The sequence below is a fragment of the Gobio gobio genome (assembly GCF_949357685.1).
Source record: "Gobio gobio genome assembly, chromosome: 13".
NCBI lineage: Eukaryota > Metazoa > Chordata > Actinopteri > Cypriniformes > Gobionidae > Gobio > Gobio gobio.
In genome coordinates, this window is record NC_137106.1 from 37,348,870 (window position 1) to 37,366,570 (window position 17,701).

The window sequence follows — 17,701 nt, forward strand, 5'->3', positions numbered from 1 at the left end:
CTGAGAAAATTTCAGTTATGAAGGAGAGACTATACCACTGGATAGTGGACACAGTAGCGCTAGTTTTCAAGTCCTTGGACTTGCAGTGCCCTATTGGAGTGAGGGCCCATTCTACTACATGTATGGCTTCCTCATGGGCCTGGACAAGCGGAGTGTTCATTGCTGACATCTGTGCGCTGGCCAACTGGTCCTCGCTGTCCACCTTAGTTTTTTCAGGTTCTACAACCTAGACGTCCCAAGCATGGATATTGGGTCAGATTTGTGTCAGTGCAGCTTTCTTTTGGCGTTAAACTACTGCCAGGATTTACTATAGACACACAGTGAAAAATTAGCACAGAAAAGGCGTGTACAGTTATTTTTGCGGTTGACCTTATTGCATAAGCATTTGTTGGAGTTTCCCCTTATAGACGCCAAATTTATGGGAGGAAAGTATTAAAATGAATCACACAAGGTGATTTACTAAGGTTTATGCTAGTCAATTTACTGGTATTTATGCCATTATTTAATGCCCAAAAAAAGCATGTCTTAAACCAGACGCTCATTTGCGCTGCTCTTGGTAGATTGCATTGGTCATTATGGAAATGATCAGACTGCGTCTGTGTTCTTTAATTTGCGTGGTCGTCAGTATTGCGCTGAACATTCCTCTTCCATTGGCGCTATTATGGGATTGCGCTCTCACACTAATTGGTCCTGTTTAGTAAATCATTCAATACTCTCTGGGGTTTTTTCTATTGGCATCATGCCCCACGTGCTCTGGTTCCAGACCTGATCCCATCTTGGACATATTTTAAGCCCCTATCTCTCTAGTAGCTTGCTATGGGGCCCTTGACGTGAGTCGATGTTGCTGCTCCTCAGTCAAAACATTCTGATTAAAATGGCTTTCAGTGTGACTTAAATAGGCAGTCGGCCCCATCCGTTTTGGCGAGCTGAAAAGCCATTTGTCTGTGCAGTTGAACAGACATGAACCAATCAGCCAGGCTTCAGTATTCGGAGAAAAACTGAGTTTTCCCCATAAGCGTCAGATAAAACTGGCGCAATGCTCGTTCCTGTTATCTCGGGGAACTGAGGTTATGTTAGTAACCAGAGCGTTTCCCGCCTATATATGTGGCCTGGTGGCCAATAGTAACGGATTTTACATTCCATCAGTAAGAGCAAAGTTTGAAGGTTGAATTAACAGAGCCCTAGCACTGCTATACATATAAGATTGTAATACACACAACATAATGGGAGAAATAGTTACTAACCTGGATTGTATCCAAAAAAACATAAAACCACAGTTAACTCACTGCAGAATTAAATGAGCACCTCAACTCTCCACCAAAACTGTTTGTCGGGAGCTCCAGAGTCAATATTCATGGTTGGCTGCTTTAGCCAAACCTTTGGTCACTCGTGCCAATGTAAAAAATCTTGAAAATCTTGGTCTTTGGACAATGCAAAACGTATTGTTCTCTAATGAGTTCACATTAACTGTTTTTCCCACATCCTACAGTTTGGAGAAGCCCAAAAGAGGCCTAAAAGTAAAGCACAGGGGTGGTTCAGTGATGGATTGGGCTGCGATATCATGGCATTCCCTACTGTACTTGATGGGTACGTCACTGCCAGGGACTACCGAACCATTCTGGAGGACCTTTGTTTAGTTTTTTTCTCCATTAGGTCACCTGATGGGGTTTTGGTTTCCTTGCCACTGTCGCCTCTGGGTTGGCTTGCTCAGTTGGGGACAATACATTTTTCAACTAAATATCCAAATAAATCTAATTATTAAACTAAATTAACCATATAAATGAAAATAACTGATCTAATCTAAAGCCCACATATGGTAGACACGTATGATAATTGAAATGAACTGATGACATCACCTTTTTCTCCGGAACGGCTACGGCTGAATAAAATTCTTTAACACTGTGAAGCTGCTTTGAAACAATCTGCATTGTTAAAAGCGCTATATAAATAAACTTGACTTGACTTGACCATGTACACATAATGGTTCAAACATCGTACCCTGAAGTGAAGGGGGTGGCATGTATCAGCATGATAATGCACCAATACACACGGCAAGACTTGTAACAGAATGGTTTGATGAACATGAAAGTGAAGTTGAAAATCTTCCAGCCTGCAGTCACCGGATCTAAAAAAAAATGTTGAGCCAATGTTGGGGTGTTTTAGAGGAGCAAGTCAGAAAACGTTTCCTCCACCAGCAGCAACACATAGTCACCTGACCACTGTTCTGGAAGAAAAATCAGAATACATTATCAGAACAAAACTAATAGGCATGGATGAAAAGCCAAACTCCAATTTTTACTTCATGGGGTATGAAGAAATGCATTATTTTTTTATTTTTTTCAGTCTTAACATGCAAATTTTTAATAATAAATAAAAATATATACATAAACGAAAAGGTGTAGGCAGAAGCCACTGCTTATTATGCCTATTTATCTAATGAGCGTATGTTTTTTCTAATGGATTAGATTAGTACAAGATAAACAATGGAGTTACATAAGACATTTCCCAAAATGCACAAGGAAAATTACAAAGATCATATATACATGTATACATTTCAGATATTATTACGATAAATTAAGTATTGCATGCACCAACTATTTATATTGTGATATAATTATTTATCACCTTGTTTTTAAACATTTTCTTAAATTTACAAAATGAATTACACTGTTTTAACAAACAGCTTTTTGTGGAGAAGCGGCATCTTTTCTTTCTCTTTGTTTGAATAAAACGGCGTACCATAAACACTTTGCTACCTTTTATGATTTTACTTTAAAGATTAGGCTACCCCGCCAACACGTGTATGTGGGGCCCACATAGGTTAAACATGGGCTACAGGGGTACTGAGTGGGCATGGGCTCAAAATGGGCATCTTATCTGGGGCCCACTTGGGTCAACTAGGTAGGTCCCACATGGGCAAACCCAGCTGTGCTCCCAGCCAACACACCCATGTGGGGCCCAAAGGGGTTGCACCTGGGCTACCCAACTGGGACCCAGCTAATTTTGTCATCAGTTTCCATGGAGGTCCCACATGGGTAAGCCCAGATGGGTTAATGATGGCTCTCTTGATGGGCTCATACCAGGCCCATAGGTAGTACCCATTTGGGGCCTACATGGGTCTGCCCATATGTGTTGATGATGGGACCCAGATAGGTGTTATGTAGGGCTCTTATGGGCCACAACGGGTATATTTATGGGCTACCATATTTTCTGTTTGGGTTACCTTATTTTACAGAAAAAAAAACTAAATACAAACATTACATGCAATCCACTAAACTACACTAAAATGTTAAAGGTGTGCTTTTTTTCCCTTTTTCATTTAATGCTAATTAAAATAACAAATGCACAAAAGATACCCAATATAGTAACACTTTAGAAAACTGTTGCAAATAATTTGTAATGTCTTCTGAAGGATTTGGTAATACTGAGTCCTAACTAGTAGGTTACACTAGTAGATCTTCACTTTATAATTAACACATTTTGTGTGTCTCCCTCATCTATCACACCTGATTCAACTCATGAGCTCATTAGTAGAGACTGCAAAACCAGATATAGGTGGTGTGGTATATAGTATATGGGTGTGTCAGATATAGGGCTGGTGGTGCTCCAAGACAGGTTTGAAACCATAATCATGTATTTTACAACACATCCCCTTGTGTTTCTTATTAAGTGGGGGTAATTTATTTAGGATTCTTTAGCTTTTCCGAAGACTCCAGTTAGATTGCAGTTTGGGCTGGGGATAAAGGGTTCCTGATGGTTTCACACTTAATTCTTAATTCTTTTGCAGTTTCCGTGTGTCGATTCTTCACCACCTGTTTTTGTCTGACCCTGCTGAGCATTTCATCTAGATCAACTTGATGAGGGGCACCAAAAGGCTTTAACTGTGAAAAAGGGAATAAAAAAGTGACAATGGTTGATCCATTTGTTTTGTCTTTTTCAAAAGGCAGTTGAGAGAGCGATGACAGAAGAGTGAGGAGCTGCACTGTTTTTTTTTCTTTGATTTGTTTGCGAAATACATTATCTTAGGTGTACAGATATGCATATATAAACAATACAAGCTTTGTCAAATTAAGTTTGTCAGGAGCTTCACTTTAACTTCAACTTTTTTTGATAATTTTGTATTATAAAGTTGTAAATGTAGTAATCATATTCAAATTATTCCAAATAAACCTTGCTTAATAAAGAAAAGCATGAACTACTGGTTTCTGTTCATTGAATACCTTTAACAGTTTAGTACAGGGGTTTTCAAACTGGGGTTCAGGGACCCCCAGGGGTCCTCCAGAAGGTTCTAAGCGGTCCCCAGAAAATTCCAGAGAATAAAAAGAACATTCTGTTTCCCTCCTTTCTTGGCGTATACTTTCAAGAATTGTATATTTTTGTATCTTTCTCTCTAGTGAGTTTTTCTCACTATAGTCCCCTTTATCTCGCTCACTGGGTTGTAAGGCAGTATTCTTAACGCAGCACGTTAGCTGCTTTCATACATTTATTGTGAAAGTTGCTTATACAAATAATTTTTAATTGATAATGTTCTTCTGCAGGTTCATACGTCCAACATTAAAGGGTTAGTTCACCCAAAAATGAAAATTCTGTCATTAATTACTTACCCTCATGTCGTTCGACACCCGTAAGACCTCCGTTCATCTTCAGAACACAAATGAAGACATTTTAGTTGAAATCTGATGGCTCTGAAAGGCCTCCATTGGCACAATGCACGGTACACTCTCAAGACCCTTAAAAGGTACTAAAGACGTCGTTACAAAGTCCATCTCACTACAGTGGTTCTACAATAACTTTATGGAGTGACGAGAATAGTTTTTGTGCGCAAAAAAAACCTAAATAACGACTTATATAGTGATGACGATTTCAAAACATGGCATCATGAAGCTTCGAAGCGTTATGAATCAGCGAGTCGAATCAGCAGTTTGGATCTCCAAATTTCAGCAGTTTGGTGGTTAGACACGCGATCCGAATCATGATTTGACTCACTGATTCATAACGCTTCGAAGCTTCATGATGCCGTGTTTTGAAATCGTCATCACTATATAAGTCGTTATTTAGGGTTTTTTTGCGCAAAAAAACTATTCTTGTCACTCCATAAAGTTATTGTAGAACCACTGTAGTGAGATGGACTTTATAACGACGTCTTTAGTACCTTTTAAGGGTCTTGAGAGTGTACCGTGCATTGTGCCAATGGAGGCCTTTCTGAGCGATCAGATTTCAACTAAAATATCTTAATTTGTGTTCTGAAGATGAACGAAGGTCTTACGGGTGTCGAACGACATGAGGGTAAGTAATTAATGACAGAATTTTCATTTTTGGGTGAACTAACCCTTTAAGTAGCCAATTTAAGTTTGGAAAAGATGTTGTACTTACTATTTATCTAACAGTTTAAATGGTTTTTTTTTCATACATAAAAATAGGATTTTTATTGTTAGGAAGGGGGTTCATCATATTTGGGGGTCCTTGGCATCATAAAGTTTGAAAACCCCTGGTTTAGTGGATTGCATGTTATGTTTGTATTTAGGGGTTTATTGTAAAATAAGGTAACCCAAACAGAAAATATGGTAGCCCATAAATATACCCGTTGTGGCCCATAAGAGCCCTACATAACACCTTTCTGGGTCCCATCATCAACCCATATGGGCAGACCCATGTAGGCCCCAAATGGGTACTACCTGGTTACCCCTATGGGCCCGGCATCAACCCATCTGGGCTTACTCATGTGGGACCTCCATGGAAACTGAGGACAAAATTAGCTGGGTCCCAGTTGGGTAGCCCAGGTGCAACCCCTTTGGACCCCACATGGGTGTGTTGGCTGGGTACGTTTATACTCAAAAATATTTCTAATCTAATTTACGAAACTAGGTTTTTTGTTTGGGAAATTTGTCACAAAGTTGGTGACAATTATCTGTGTTTATTTCCAACCTCAGAATACTTGTCATCAAGTCGCATCAACGCCAATTCAAATATATATTAAGCTAAAAATGTGATTCAACTGTGGTGGAAAAAAAATAAAAACCACTATTTCCACTTTCGCCTCCCACTATTGGCTGCGGAGGCGTGATTGGCACTCGAACCGCCCAATGCAATGACAGAATTGTCGTGGAAGTTCCACCCCCAGCGCTAGCCCGGTGGGTAAGTGAACTAGAGCGGATCAAAACTTGTCGTCAACACGCTTAATATCCCCGCTCGGAGAAGTGGGACATACCCTGATACTCTTGTGTTTTTCTTTCCCTTCCGGAGCCGATTATCTTTTGTACATCATAGATTTGGTAAATATCATCTTTAGTCGTCTTTGTATCGGACTCGATTGATATATAGGAACCAAGCGTGTGCTTTATATTCGGTTTGAATAAAACGGCGAAACATGTGGGCTGGATTTTGAACGTCACCCGGGAAGCGCGTGTCATTAACAAAGACTGAAGATATCGTTATTTTTTTTAGGATTTGAAATCCTAACGGTTTTATTTCAACTGGTTTCGACAAATTTCACACTCTGATTTTTAATGGATTCTCATTAATTTGACATCTCACTTTCTAATTGTCTTTTTGTGTTTGTTGTTTGTGAAAGTCTCCGATAAAGATAAAGAAAAGATGCCGCTTCTCCACAAAAAGCCGTTCGTGAGGCAGAAACCGCCCGCTGATCTCAGACCCGACGAAGAAGTCTTCCTCTGTAAAGTCACACACGAAATCTTCAGGACCTATGAGTAAGAGTTTTATTTTATTCCTATTTGTACATTTCAACTTCCCCTTTGATGCCAGCCAACAACAGAAGCACCAGAAACTAACAACAGAAGTGACAGCCCGCTTCAAAGTTTTATTTTTCATAATTAAAACAACTACCAAACTACATTTCAACTTAGTTTGCTAATTTAAACCACCTTTACCTATAAACCACCTGGTGTGCAATAACCATGTATTTTTAAAGAGTTCAGTTTTTCCTCCTTCGTGGTACACTCGGCAGGTGTCAGTTGGAGGCCTTTGCTAACAGAGTTGGCTGCTAGTTAGTTAGCTTAGTTTAGCCAGCTAAACCACGATATAGAGACCAGACTGGGGGAAATAAGTGTTACAACTATCTTTCGATTTGTTTCAAGGGCTTACATGGTGTCCTATTGCGGGTGGGATGTCCACGGGAAGCCCCTGGTCGGGTGTTTTTGGGGTTGTTAGCAGGGATGGGACAGATCTCATCCACACACAGGATGTTGTTGCTTGAAACGTGGTCGCTGCTATTGTTAGTGTATTTGCCCATAGATGCTGGAGTTAAACTGCTTTTCCCATTATTATGTTTGTCACTTGTTATCGGGCCTTGTGGAATTTATTTACTTTTCATATGTGACTGGAAAGGGAACGATTATAATGACCAAGTAGTACTTAGTTGCAACTATTTGAACTGGTCTGGATGGTTGTCTTTGGTCTTGATCTGTCATCAGCTCTTTAGAAAGTTGACATTCATCTTGGTCATGTGGGGCTAATGTTGGAGGTAGGATGCAGATCAACTATCCTTTAGGTCTGTTTACTGAGTTATGATGACTACTAACTACTTGGAGATAAATCCCAAGGCGAGATATTGGTAAAGTTTGCTTTTTAAGACCATCTGTCCAATAATTGATATACACAAACTATTTATTTATTATAACTTATGTTATTTATGCCATTGTATTATTTTGAAATACAAATAGTCTCCATAAATGGTATATTTATGTTTTTTGGGATCTCTGTCTAATTGTTAAAGTACAAATTTCTCACCTGAGTTTGAATGGCATGCAATGTTATATAGTTTTAACTACTGTAAATAACTATCAGTAAGTTATGACTTCTGTTTAGAAATAAACCAAAATATATGCATTGTGCCCGTTTCAAATAAAACTTTGAAGTGAATAAAAATTGTGTAAGGCCCAATCCCAATTCTATTTTATACCCCTTCACCTTCCCCTACTCCTACACCTACCCGTTCCCGTTGCCCCTTGAAAGTGCCAAGGCGTAGGGGTGAAAATATTCCCCTAAGAAGTGGGACACCACTACTATACCATTACACGTCATCATACCCCGTTTCTTTTATTAGTGTCCTGTGACATTTAACCAGTATAAACAGCAATGAAGTGCGTAGGCTATATCTAACAGAAATCAGGCACGAGCATGTTTACCAAATTACTCACTCCCAACAGAGTTTTGCGCTGTATTTGGACTTAATAAAATGGCGCTCGCTTTCAGTTCAAAAACGTATGAGCTAGAGTTTCCTAAGATGATACACAACTTACAAGACTGGTGGAGCTCTTTTCCATCGGGCCAAACTGTTCTCTTTGTTTATTAACCTTTCCATTCCGTGCTGATGCGAGCCGGCCGGTACGGATATGGTTTCGTTATCTACTGTGGTGCTGCGATAATGTTCATACATTATACGTCAAGTCAGTCGTTGCCTTGGTAACGCAAGAGTTTACAGACGATATGTATTGTAAATATCGACTGTGTTATGAAGGATGACCAGATATATATTTTTAAACTATTATTGTGTTTAAATCACTCAAAAAGTGTGTTTAGCAAGCTACGGAGAAACTGACAGCCAGGCGATACGCAAGTGATCGATCCCGAGTGGCAACATACACACATTCTATGCAGCACGGTAGTCGGTGGAGGAAAACTCTTCATACCCCTTAAAAAAATCTTTGTTTGAAGGGCTATCTGGCCCTTCCCCTTACCCGTACCAGTCCAGCCAAAAGAGAATCGAGACACCCCTACTCCTTCACGTGAACAAGCAAAACGAAGGGGTAGGGGAAAGGGAAGGGCTAAGGGTTTAGAAATGGGATTGGGCCTAAGAGATGTGGAATAGTTTTGCACCTTATGGCTCGTTTCCATCGAGCGTCACATAGTCACCTGACCACTGTTCTGGAAGAGAAATGGCTCAAAATTCATCTGATCACTGTGAAGGACTTGTTACTGTCATTCCCAGGATGAACTGATGCTGTATTGGCTGCAGCATTACATACATTATTGTGGGCTAAAACCAGGTGTTTCAGGTTCATTATCCAACCCCTATGTGTGTACACACACACACAAGCTGTGCGGTATGGTTCAGTACAGTATGATTCGGGACCGTAAACCCTGATCCGGCTTGTTTCCACCGCCAACAGTACCCTTACGATAGGCGTGGTGTAGTGATTGACGTCATTCTAGCAATGGACGACATACAGCAGATCTTGTTCTTGCTTCTCGGCATGTGGCTGTTGTCACAAGAAGGCGACACGCTTTGTTTGAGCCAAGGCTGCAAGGAAAAACACAACCAAATAAGCACGCACAAGTGACTATTCTCTGTCAACTAATCAACATTACAGTGAGTCTAGCTCCACCCTTTAGTACCGGCCTACTGGGCTAGGTGCCGCAATAGAAGGGTGCCAAAAAAGTGGTACGGTTTGGAATTAGGGAACCATTCACATCTCCTGACAATGGAAAAAATTGCGTACCGTACTGCTCAGTGGAAACTAGCCATTATGGCACTTCGGACGAGAATGATGTCGATCACTACACCACGCCTGTCATAAGCGTACTGTTGGCGGTGGAATTGCAAGCCGGATCAGGGTTTACGGACCCGAACAGGGTTTTTCCTGCATAGAGAATTATGAGGTGGCCGCCTCCGTCAAATTTCATGCCGCCTCTGTCTGTCGACAAAACTCAGACAGACATTAGGCCTGTCGTGATAATTAAATAATCATCAGAAATATGTATCGTCACATGATCCTTTAGGAATCATTATTATATTATGATTTGCTGGTACAAAGTAATCTAAAGCCATTCCATAGCTGAATGTGTGGGACAGAATAATATTTACATCGTTATGTTAAAGTAATGCATTCGGTTACAACAGTCAGCAGCATGGTAAAACTCTCTCTCATAATGATGATATATTCATTATAATACTTGATCTGTAGATAAATGGCTGCATAATGACTATCTTGCTGGAGTTTATCTAGCGGTTTCTGAACGATGTTGTACTCGCTACCGGGTGACAACACAAGGACGATTAATTAGCATCACACGCACCATAACTGGAATTTAAAACTGTGAAGACACAAATAATCAGTAAACTGTTGGACAGATATACATTATAGACTAGCTTCTCTTTGTGCCGTGAACTTTTCAATGTGCACTGCACTGCGCGCTCTGACTCCACGTTGTTTTAAGCGCATCATTCTGCACCCGGGATGCGCATTGTGCCGCACTGTTTTGAAGAGTTTCATAGTTTTGTGCACTGAAAGATTATTAAAAGCCTTAAAATCTTGTTCTCTCGTATCTATCATATCTTTGTTGCCCCATTACAAAGCTGCACATTACGTTTGCAATAAACAATTTGTGTAGGCCCATATAATTATCTACATTCATATATAAATATAAATCTAATAATATAAATTTTTTTCATAAATGTATTTTATAAGAACACAAAGTAATTTGTACCTTTTTATTAACATGTTTAGATTTTATAAAATTAGCCCAAAGATATTTTTCCAAATTACTTTTTGTAATTGCAATTTTTTATAAATATTTTTGTCATACCATATGATTATACATTTTTATTCATTTATTGTTTTCTCTATAATGAAGTAGTGTGTACTTAGTGGATTCTGGATTGTGTTTAACACAAAGAGTGACCATTAGTTCCACAAACACATATTCTATAGAAATAAATGAATTATACATTTATAACCCTTTTATTTTGTCAGTTTGTTGTGATTGTTTCAGTTATTTACTGAATTGAATAAATATTTAAAGGTGTTAGCTGTAATCGTACACTGCAAAGTGATAACTTAAAAGGGATTCAATTCATAATTATTTAATGATCGAAGCACACAAAAAATGTATGACAGCCCTAAAACTGACAATTAATTGACAAAATCGCGAGCAGTGGGTCGGCTGGGCCAAGCAGGATTTGACCACCTCCGCCTCATTTAGAGCCAGGAAAAACCCTGGTACTGTAGTATGCAGAACCGAAATGAGACATTATACAGGGAGTGCAGAATTATTAGGCATGTTGATTTTCTGAGAAAAAAATATGATCAGAAAATCAACGTGCCTAATAATTCTGCACTCCCTGTAGTGTTGTTCAGAAAGCTTAATTTGGGAAGGGGGGTTGCTATTGACATTGATTCTACAGGTCATAAGACTGATATGGGAAGTTGTTTAATTTTAAAATGTGTGTAATTGCGCTGAAACAGTCTATTTGCGGTTATTACTAATGACCGGTTTAATCAACTTTTTATATTATGTTTTTAGATGATGTGATGGTTAGGGTTGGGCATCGTTTTGATTTGAACGATTCTGATTCCGATTCTTAGTTTCGATTACGGTTCTTTTCGATTCTCGATTCCGATTCTTTGAGGGGTGGAGTCACAACATGTCACAGGCTCATTTCACAGAGGAAAATTGTATTTTGATTCAATAATGAGTTTTAGTTTTGGGACTTTCTCCGCTGGCATTTTCACTTGCTTTGCTGCAAGTGAGTTTCACACCGAGTCCCGGTTTAACAATAGCATTAACAGCAGTCATATTAGGACTGCTACTAGCGTGGGCAATTTGCGTATAGCTACATTTATCTACGAGGGGGAAAAATAATTTCAGTAACGTTGTTGTTCACCACAATTCGCAATTTGGTCAAGGGCTTTATTACACTACAATCACTTACCTGATTATGACGAGGTGGGATAATGTTAGTTCACCCTGAAATGAAAATAAAGCCATCTTTTACTCACCCAGCTGTTGTTCAAATGCGCGTGTTCCTGTGTGTGCGCACTCCAAGCCGCAGTAGCCTCGTGCAATATTGTCATGACAACCGGTACACAATATTCACTTCAGGAGGTTTTATTATTAGTATTATTTCTTATCATATACGTTATAGAAAAGACGAGAAGCGCGTTTTTTTTCTATTGAGCTTTATTTCTCAAAATGGTGCATGTGTGTGTGTGTGTGTGTGTGTGTGTGTGTGTGTGCTTATCCTGGGTGCAATGACAACAACAGTGCGAGTTATTATATTAGGCATGAGCGCCGGCGGCTGCTGACGGCTCATAGCTTACACAGAGGAGCACGCTCAGAATAACGGCCGAGCTCAGTGTTTTGACTGAATAATACGGTTTCTTTCTCGCGAAACCTTATAGTGTGCCCCCTGAACACTTTACATATGGCGCGCGTCACCCTGTATCGTTGCGTGATACATTTGTTTATTTTTTGTAATGTTTTAGCTGATCGCCATTCTCTGCCATAATTGGAAGGAGCGCGTGCAGGAACAGTATTTTAAATGTCATAGGACATAGGGCACTGGGACAACATCAGGGTAAGTAAAAGAAGGCTTTATTTTCATTTCAGGGTGAACTATCCCTTTAATAACGTTGGTTAGCACAGGGTTGCCCGAGGAGGACAGACCTGCGCAGCATTTCAAACACGCTACACTCGTTAATTTATACACCACATATTTGTAGTGCATCCTCCCGTGCAAGAAATACGTTTGTCATATGTGTTGCACTGTGCCGACCCAGGCGTTTTTTTTTTTTTTAAGTGAAATAAAGCCACACTTTTGAGCGCCGCTTACCGTGCTCCATGGCTGCAACAGAACAAACGGGCGCGGCAAGCACTTCCGAAAACTTGCGCGTTTGGAACCGATGATCGGAATCGAAAACAACATTTCTAAACGATTCCAATGGCACCGTTATTTTTTAAACGGTTCCAAGTTGGAACCGGTTCTCGATGCCCAACCCTAGTGATGGTCAATAAGTAGATGTATTTTGGGTAAATTTCTCCACTCTGTTATTTGTTTTACCCAAAACATGAACTTTTTGCGAAGGTTGAGTACGCAGTTGTGAGCAGTATCTTCATATCTCTGTAAACTGTAAAGGTGTCAGGCCCTGTTAAAACCTTAAAAAAATCTATCAAATAATTTCACCAAAAATAGTAAAGACATAGTTATTTTTATTAAAAACAGTGCAATGAAAAACACCTGCAATAGTTTCACTTTGTAATGTCATTGAATAATTGAAGAATATGTATAATAGAACAGACCACATCTTTTAATTTAAATAAAATAAAAAAAAATGCTATTTCAGTGATGCTTTAGATCAGGGGTGTCCAACCCTGGTCCTGGAGAGCTACCACCCTGCAGATTTTAGCTCCAACCTCAATCAAACACACCTGACCTAGCTAATCATGGTGTTCAGGGTGCTAGATAATTACAGATAGGTGTGTTGGAACTGATATCTGCAGGACGGTAGCTCTCCTGGAGCAGGGTTGGACACCCCTGCTTTAGATGAACAATATGGCTGCAGTAAGCTCTTTTGACAGTCTTCGTGTGATGTTGTCGGCTGAAGAGGTGCTTTTCTATGGGAAGGAACTTGTATGTCTGGCTTGTTCAGCTGGTGACAAGTCAACAGTCTAAAGAAGAATGATTCAGTGGAAACCGTTCAGTGCAGATTTGTAAAGGCTGAGCGCCAACCGCTATTCACGCACTTGAACGCCGTAGCTACGGCTGTTTTGTTATTTTTTTATTTTTTTAGATGATAAGGGGGGTCACCCACACTATGAGAACCACTGCATTACTCATTGTGTTGTTGTTTTTTTTACAGTGAATTCTTTGAGAGGACCATTCTGTGTAACAGCCTGGTGTGGAGCTGTGCGGTGACGGGCAAACCTGGCCTGACCTACCAGGAGGCTCTGGATAGCGAGAGGAAAGCCAGACTCAATCTTCAGAACTTTCCCAATGCCTTGGTCATCCCTCTACTGCACCTGACAGCACTTACGCAGCGCGTACGCCTGCATGAGATATGTGATGATGTGTACGCCTATGTCAAAGACCGATTCTTTCCCGGAGAGATAGTGGATGTTGCCAATCGCTCCGGTACAAGGTGAGATATTGTTGTCACTCATAACTCAACATGAATCACGCTGTGGGCTTTGTTTTTTGTTGATGTAAATGGAATCAGTAATCAGACTTTTGAAGAATAAAGCAATAGGTTTTTTTAACTTAATAAATATTAATAAGTTATGTATGTTTTAGTGTACCGCTAAAGTTTCAGTCACTGAATCTATTGATAATGGCTCAGAGAAGCAATATCGTTGGAATCACTTAGAATTTTTTTTCCAGCTGAACATTGGCACCAATCACAATCCAGCTTGCTATAGCGGCAGATAAGCATGCACTTAGAATAAACAGAACGACATTGTCCGCTGGTGTGGCTGCTAATATAGTTATCTTTTATATTTATCGTTCTTGGTGTGAATGGGCCTTAAGAACTGTTCATTTTAAGAGTGGGTGAAAATATTGATTCTCTGATGCATCGTGATTCTCTCTTCAACAATCTGAATCGATTCAGAGTTTTGTTTTTACCTGCTGATGCTTGATGTAGGGCCCTATAAAATCTGCTTAATTTTTTCCCAAAATCCATTTTTTCCGTTTAAATTTTTGTGAATTCAGTTTTCTTTTTACCCTTTACTGTTATTTTAGTCGTAAAAGAGTGTGCTTTTAATGTTAATATAATAGAACCTAAAATAGGAATAACCTTAAAATGTATTGAGGTAACAAACATCATTCACTCAGTACTTTTCAGGACAAACACGGCATGATGCAACATAACACTGCACTCTTAAGTACTTCAAGTCACAAAATATTAATGGTAATGAGCTTTAAAACTGTCCAGTAAAATAAATTATTTTAGTTTATATAAGTTTAAATGAAAGTGCTAAAAAAGTTTTAAAAAAAAGAACCAAAAAAAGCTCCATACGTACATTAAAAGTGCATTAAAAACAAGGGAAAATACAGCAAGTACTCCCTGAGTTATGAAATTAAAGTTAGACTTGAATGCAGCTGCATTAATGCACGTCTGTAGGGACGTGGTGGCCTTGCTAGCTTTATCATTGTACTTCTCCTTGTTCTTCACATGGCTTTTGGATAACAGGTGGTCAGTGCATGTATTTTTGTGCTTCCAGTCAACAGAATGTTGACACAACTTACAAAATAAAAGTTCACCTGACACTAGGGCTGGGCGATATATCGCGTGGCGATACGTCCGTGATAATTAATGCGATATGGCTCAGCTTGTCAGTGAACTACGGCTCTGTGTAGTAAATGCCGCTCTATCTGAAAGCAGCTGATGGCGATTTACTACTAATCAAGGAACCGGCTTTACTGACGAGATGCGCCTAACAATGTCATGCGATATATCGCCCAGCCCTACCTGACACATAAAAGTCATGCAGGAACTGCACGGCTCAGTGTAGGCCAATTTTGTATAGTTTATATTGCATATCGTTTCTATCATGTACTATTGACATGTATTGTGCAGCTTTTTAATGAGGCAACAAGATATGATGGATACAACAGAACAAGATTTTAATGATCTTTCATTGCGCAAAAAAAACCTATGATAATATGAAAAGCTTCCAAAACAGATCGGCACAAAGCGTTTATGCGCATCTCGGGTGCATAATGATGTGCTTAAAGCAACATGGAGACAGCGTACGCTGCGCAATTGCGCACTGAAAAGTTCTCGGCACAAAGCGAAGAGATGTTGAGCGCACACCTAGTGTACATCTGTCCTACAGTTTATTGATCATTTGTTTCTTCACAGTTTTAAATTCCAGTTAATGTGCGTCTGATGCCAATTCATAGTCCTTGTGTTTCAAGGACTATGAAGTGAGTACAACATTGTTTAGAAACGGCAATAAACTCCAGCAAGAGCCCTTTATCTACAGATCAAGTATTATAATGCATATTGGAGAGTGTTTTACCGCACTGATGCTCATAACCATAGACTGTAAAAAAAAAAAGCGTGTCGCGTTCGGTTACAACCTCTGTTTTGAATGCTGAGCCTGAACGGTGAATGATTGACAGCTGTAGCGGAGGGAAGACGAGTTTCCGTCAAATTTACATTTAACTAGGGCTGAAACGATTCATCGAGTTACTCGATTACAAAAATTCTGCCTCGAAGCCTCGTTAAATTCCTATGAAGCGCACTATACGCGCACTGATCTGATTCACACGGACCGCTGTTCAATATTCAGGAAGCACACCATAGCGCGTGATACATTTTGAATTTAGTTTAGATTCTAGATGCCCAGAATCACTATAGTAACTGCATGTTTTACACAGTTTATGTAAGTTGATTACCGTTCTTATAGCTGACACACACACACGGCGCGCACAAGCCCCAAAGCCAGATCGCTTTCACTTTCGTCCTCATAAAGTTTGTCAAGTAAATGGGTTTAAAGCCTTGCCAGTTTGAACATTGAAGCGATCGATTGTGCACTATTCAAAAACAACAATACAGAAAACTTATCCGTTCAGTCCTCAGCTTTTTTCTGTGACACGGAGAGTTGAGACGTGTCGCGTCTTTGACAACAAGCGCGCGCCCTGAAGGCAGACCTCTTTTCGCGTGAAGATCGCGCGCGGAGAGCAGCGCAGAAACGCAGTGTCAACGCCGTCCTGTGACTAAAGTAAAGTCACTAAAGTAGCTTAGAAACTCAACTCAACCATTATAGGCATACATTTGAATACCTTTTGAAGTAATTACAAACCACAGCTTCATAATGAATAGAGACGGAATGAGTAATTCACACACACAATCACTCTCTCATTAATGCATCCAAATGAATGTAATGTAGGGGTCTACTACTGTGTTAATGTATCTGTATCTGATGTTCAACAAACATAAATCTGCCCCATAGACAATAACAGCTGAAAGTGAACCGTTTCCTTCAAGTATTTTAAAATCACAAAGAAATGCACTTTTTGCATTTGTTGGAAAAATTCCAACTTTAATAGTAGAAAATTAGTAACACACACACACGCATGCATCCTCCTCTCTCTCGCGCACCAGTCAGACCAATTGTGGCAATGCATCACATATGCTTAAACTTTTATGTAGCCATGCAACAATTTCAGCATTCACTGTATACACCGGGACGTGATGTTGTGACGCGATTTTTCGAACGGAGACTTCACCTAAAATGCACCGCAATGCAAGTGATTCAAGCCAAATGCAGCGTTCTATTGAAAATGAATGTATGTATTTCTGCTGTACCAAACTGCAATGAAGCCTCACACACACACACACACACACACACACAGGTTGCAAGGTTACCATAGCAAATAGGCTCACCCCAGAAATGATATTTGTTAGTAGCCTAATGATTAATGCTGCAGGTGTAGAAATCTACATAAGATATTTACTTTGATGTCAGGGCTAGATTACAGCATGAAACCTGTTGTGCATATTAATAAATTAAATTGCTTTTCCTCTTCATTTTCGTTATGCATTATTTGTTTTGGTTGTTTGAAACACAGATTATTTTTTATCCGATTAATCGATCGATTAAGTGCTAGATTAATCGATTACAAAAAGAATCGATAGCTGCAGCTAGGGATGCACGATATATCGGCAACATATCGTTATCGGCCGATAAATGATTATTTTTGATGTTATCGTTATCGGTCCAATAAGAAAATTTGACCGATATAGTCAAGCCGATAGATAATGTATTATTTCCTTCAGCTGAGACGGATGCGCTGTCCACCATGATGGGTTTGAATTGCTCTAAATATGTTTGGAATCACTTCGAAAAGGAAAATACAGTTATGTGCAACATGTGCAGCGCAAGTCTTCTATAATCTACATAAAATGATAATGAGAATAGAATAGGCTGTAAAAGAGCGTTGTGTTTCAGCGCGTTT

The 17,701-nt window shown here is 39.6% G+C and overlaps 1 protein-coding gene across 2 annotated transcripts in view; it reads left to right on the forward strand.

Annotated features, from left to right (window-relative positions):
- Positions 1 to 6,133: 6,133 nt before the first annotated feature.
- Positions 6,134 to 17,701, forward strand: part of baz1a (bromodomain adjacent to zinc finger domain, 1A) — a 58,855-nt gene continuing 47,287 nt past the window's right edge. For both annotated transcript variants that reach the window (XM_079832611.1, XM_079832610.1), the window contains exons 1-3: positions 6,134 to 6,272; positions 6,572 to 6,707; positions 13,599 to 13,877. In XM_079832611.1, coding sequence (XP_079688737.1) covers positions 6,595 to 6,707; positions 13,599 to 13,877 — 392 coding nt within the window. In that variant the 5' untranslated portion in view covers positions 6,134 to 6,272; positions 6,572 to 6,594. The remainder of the gene's footprint in view (positions 6,273 to 6,571; positions 6,708 to 13,598; positions 13,878 to 17,701) is intronic.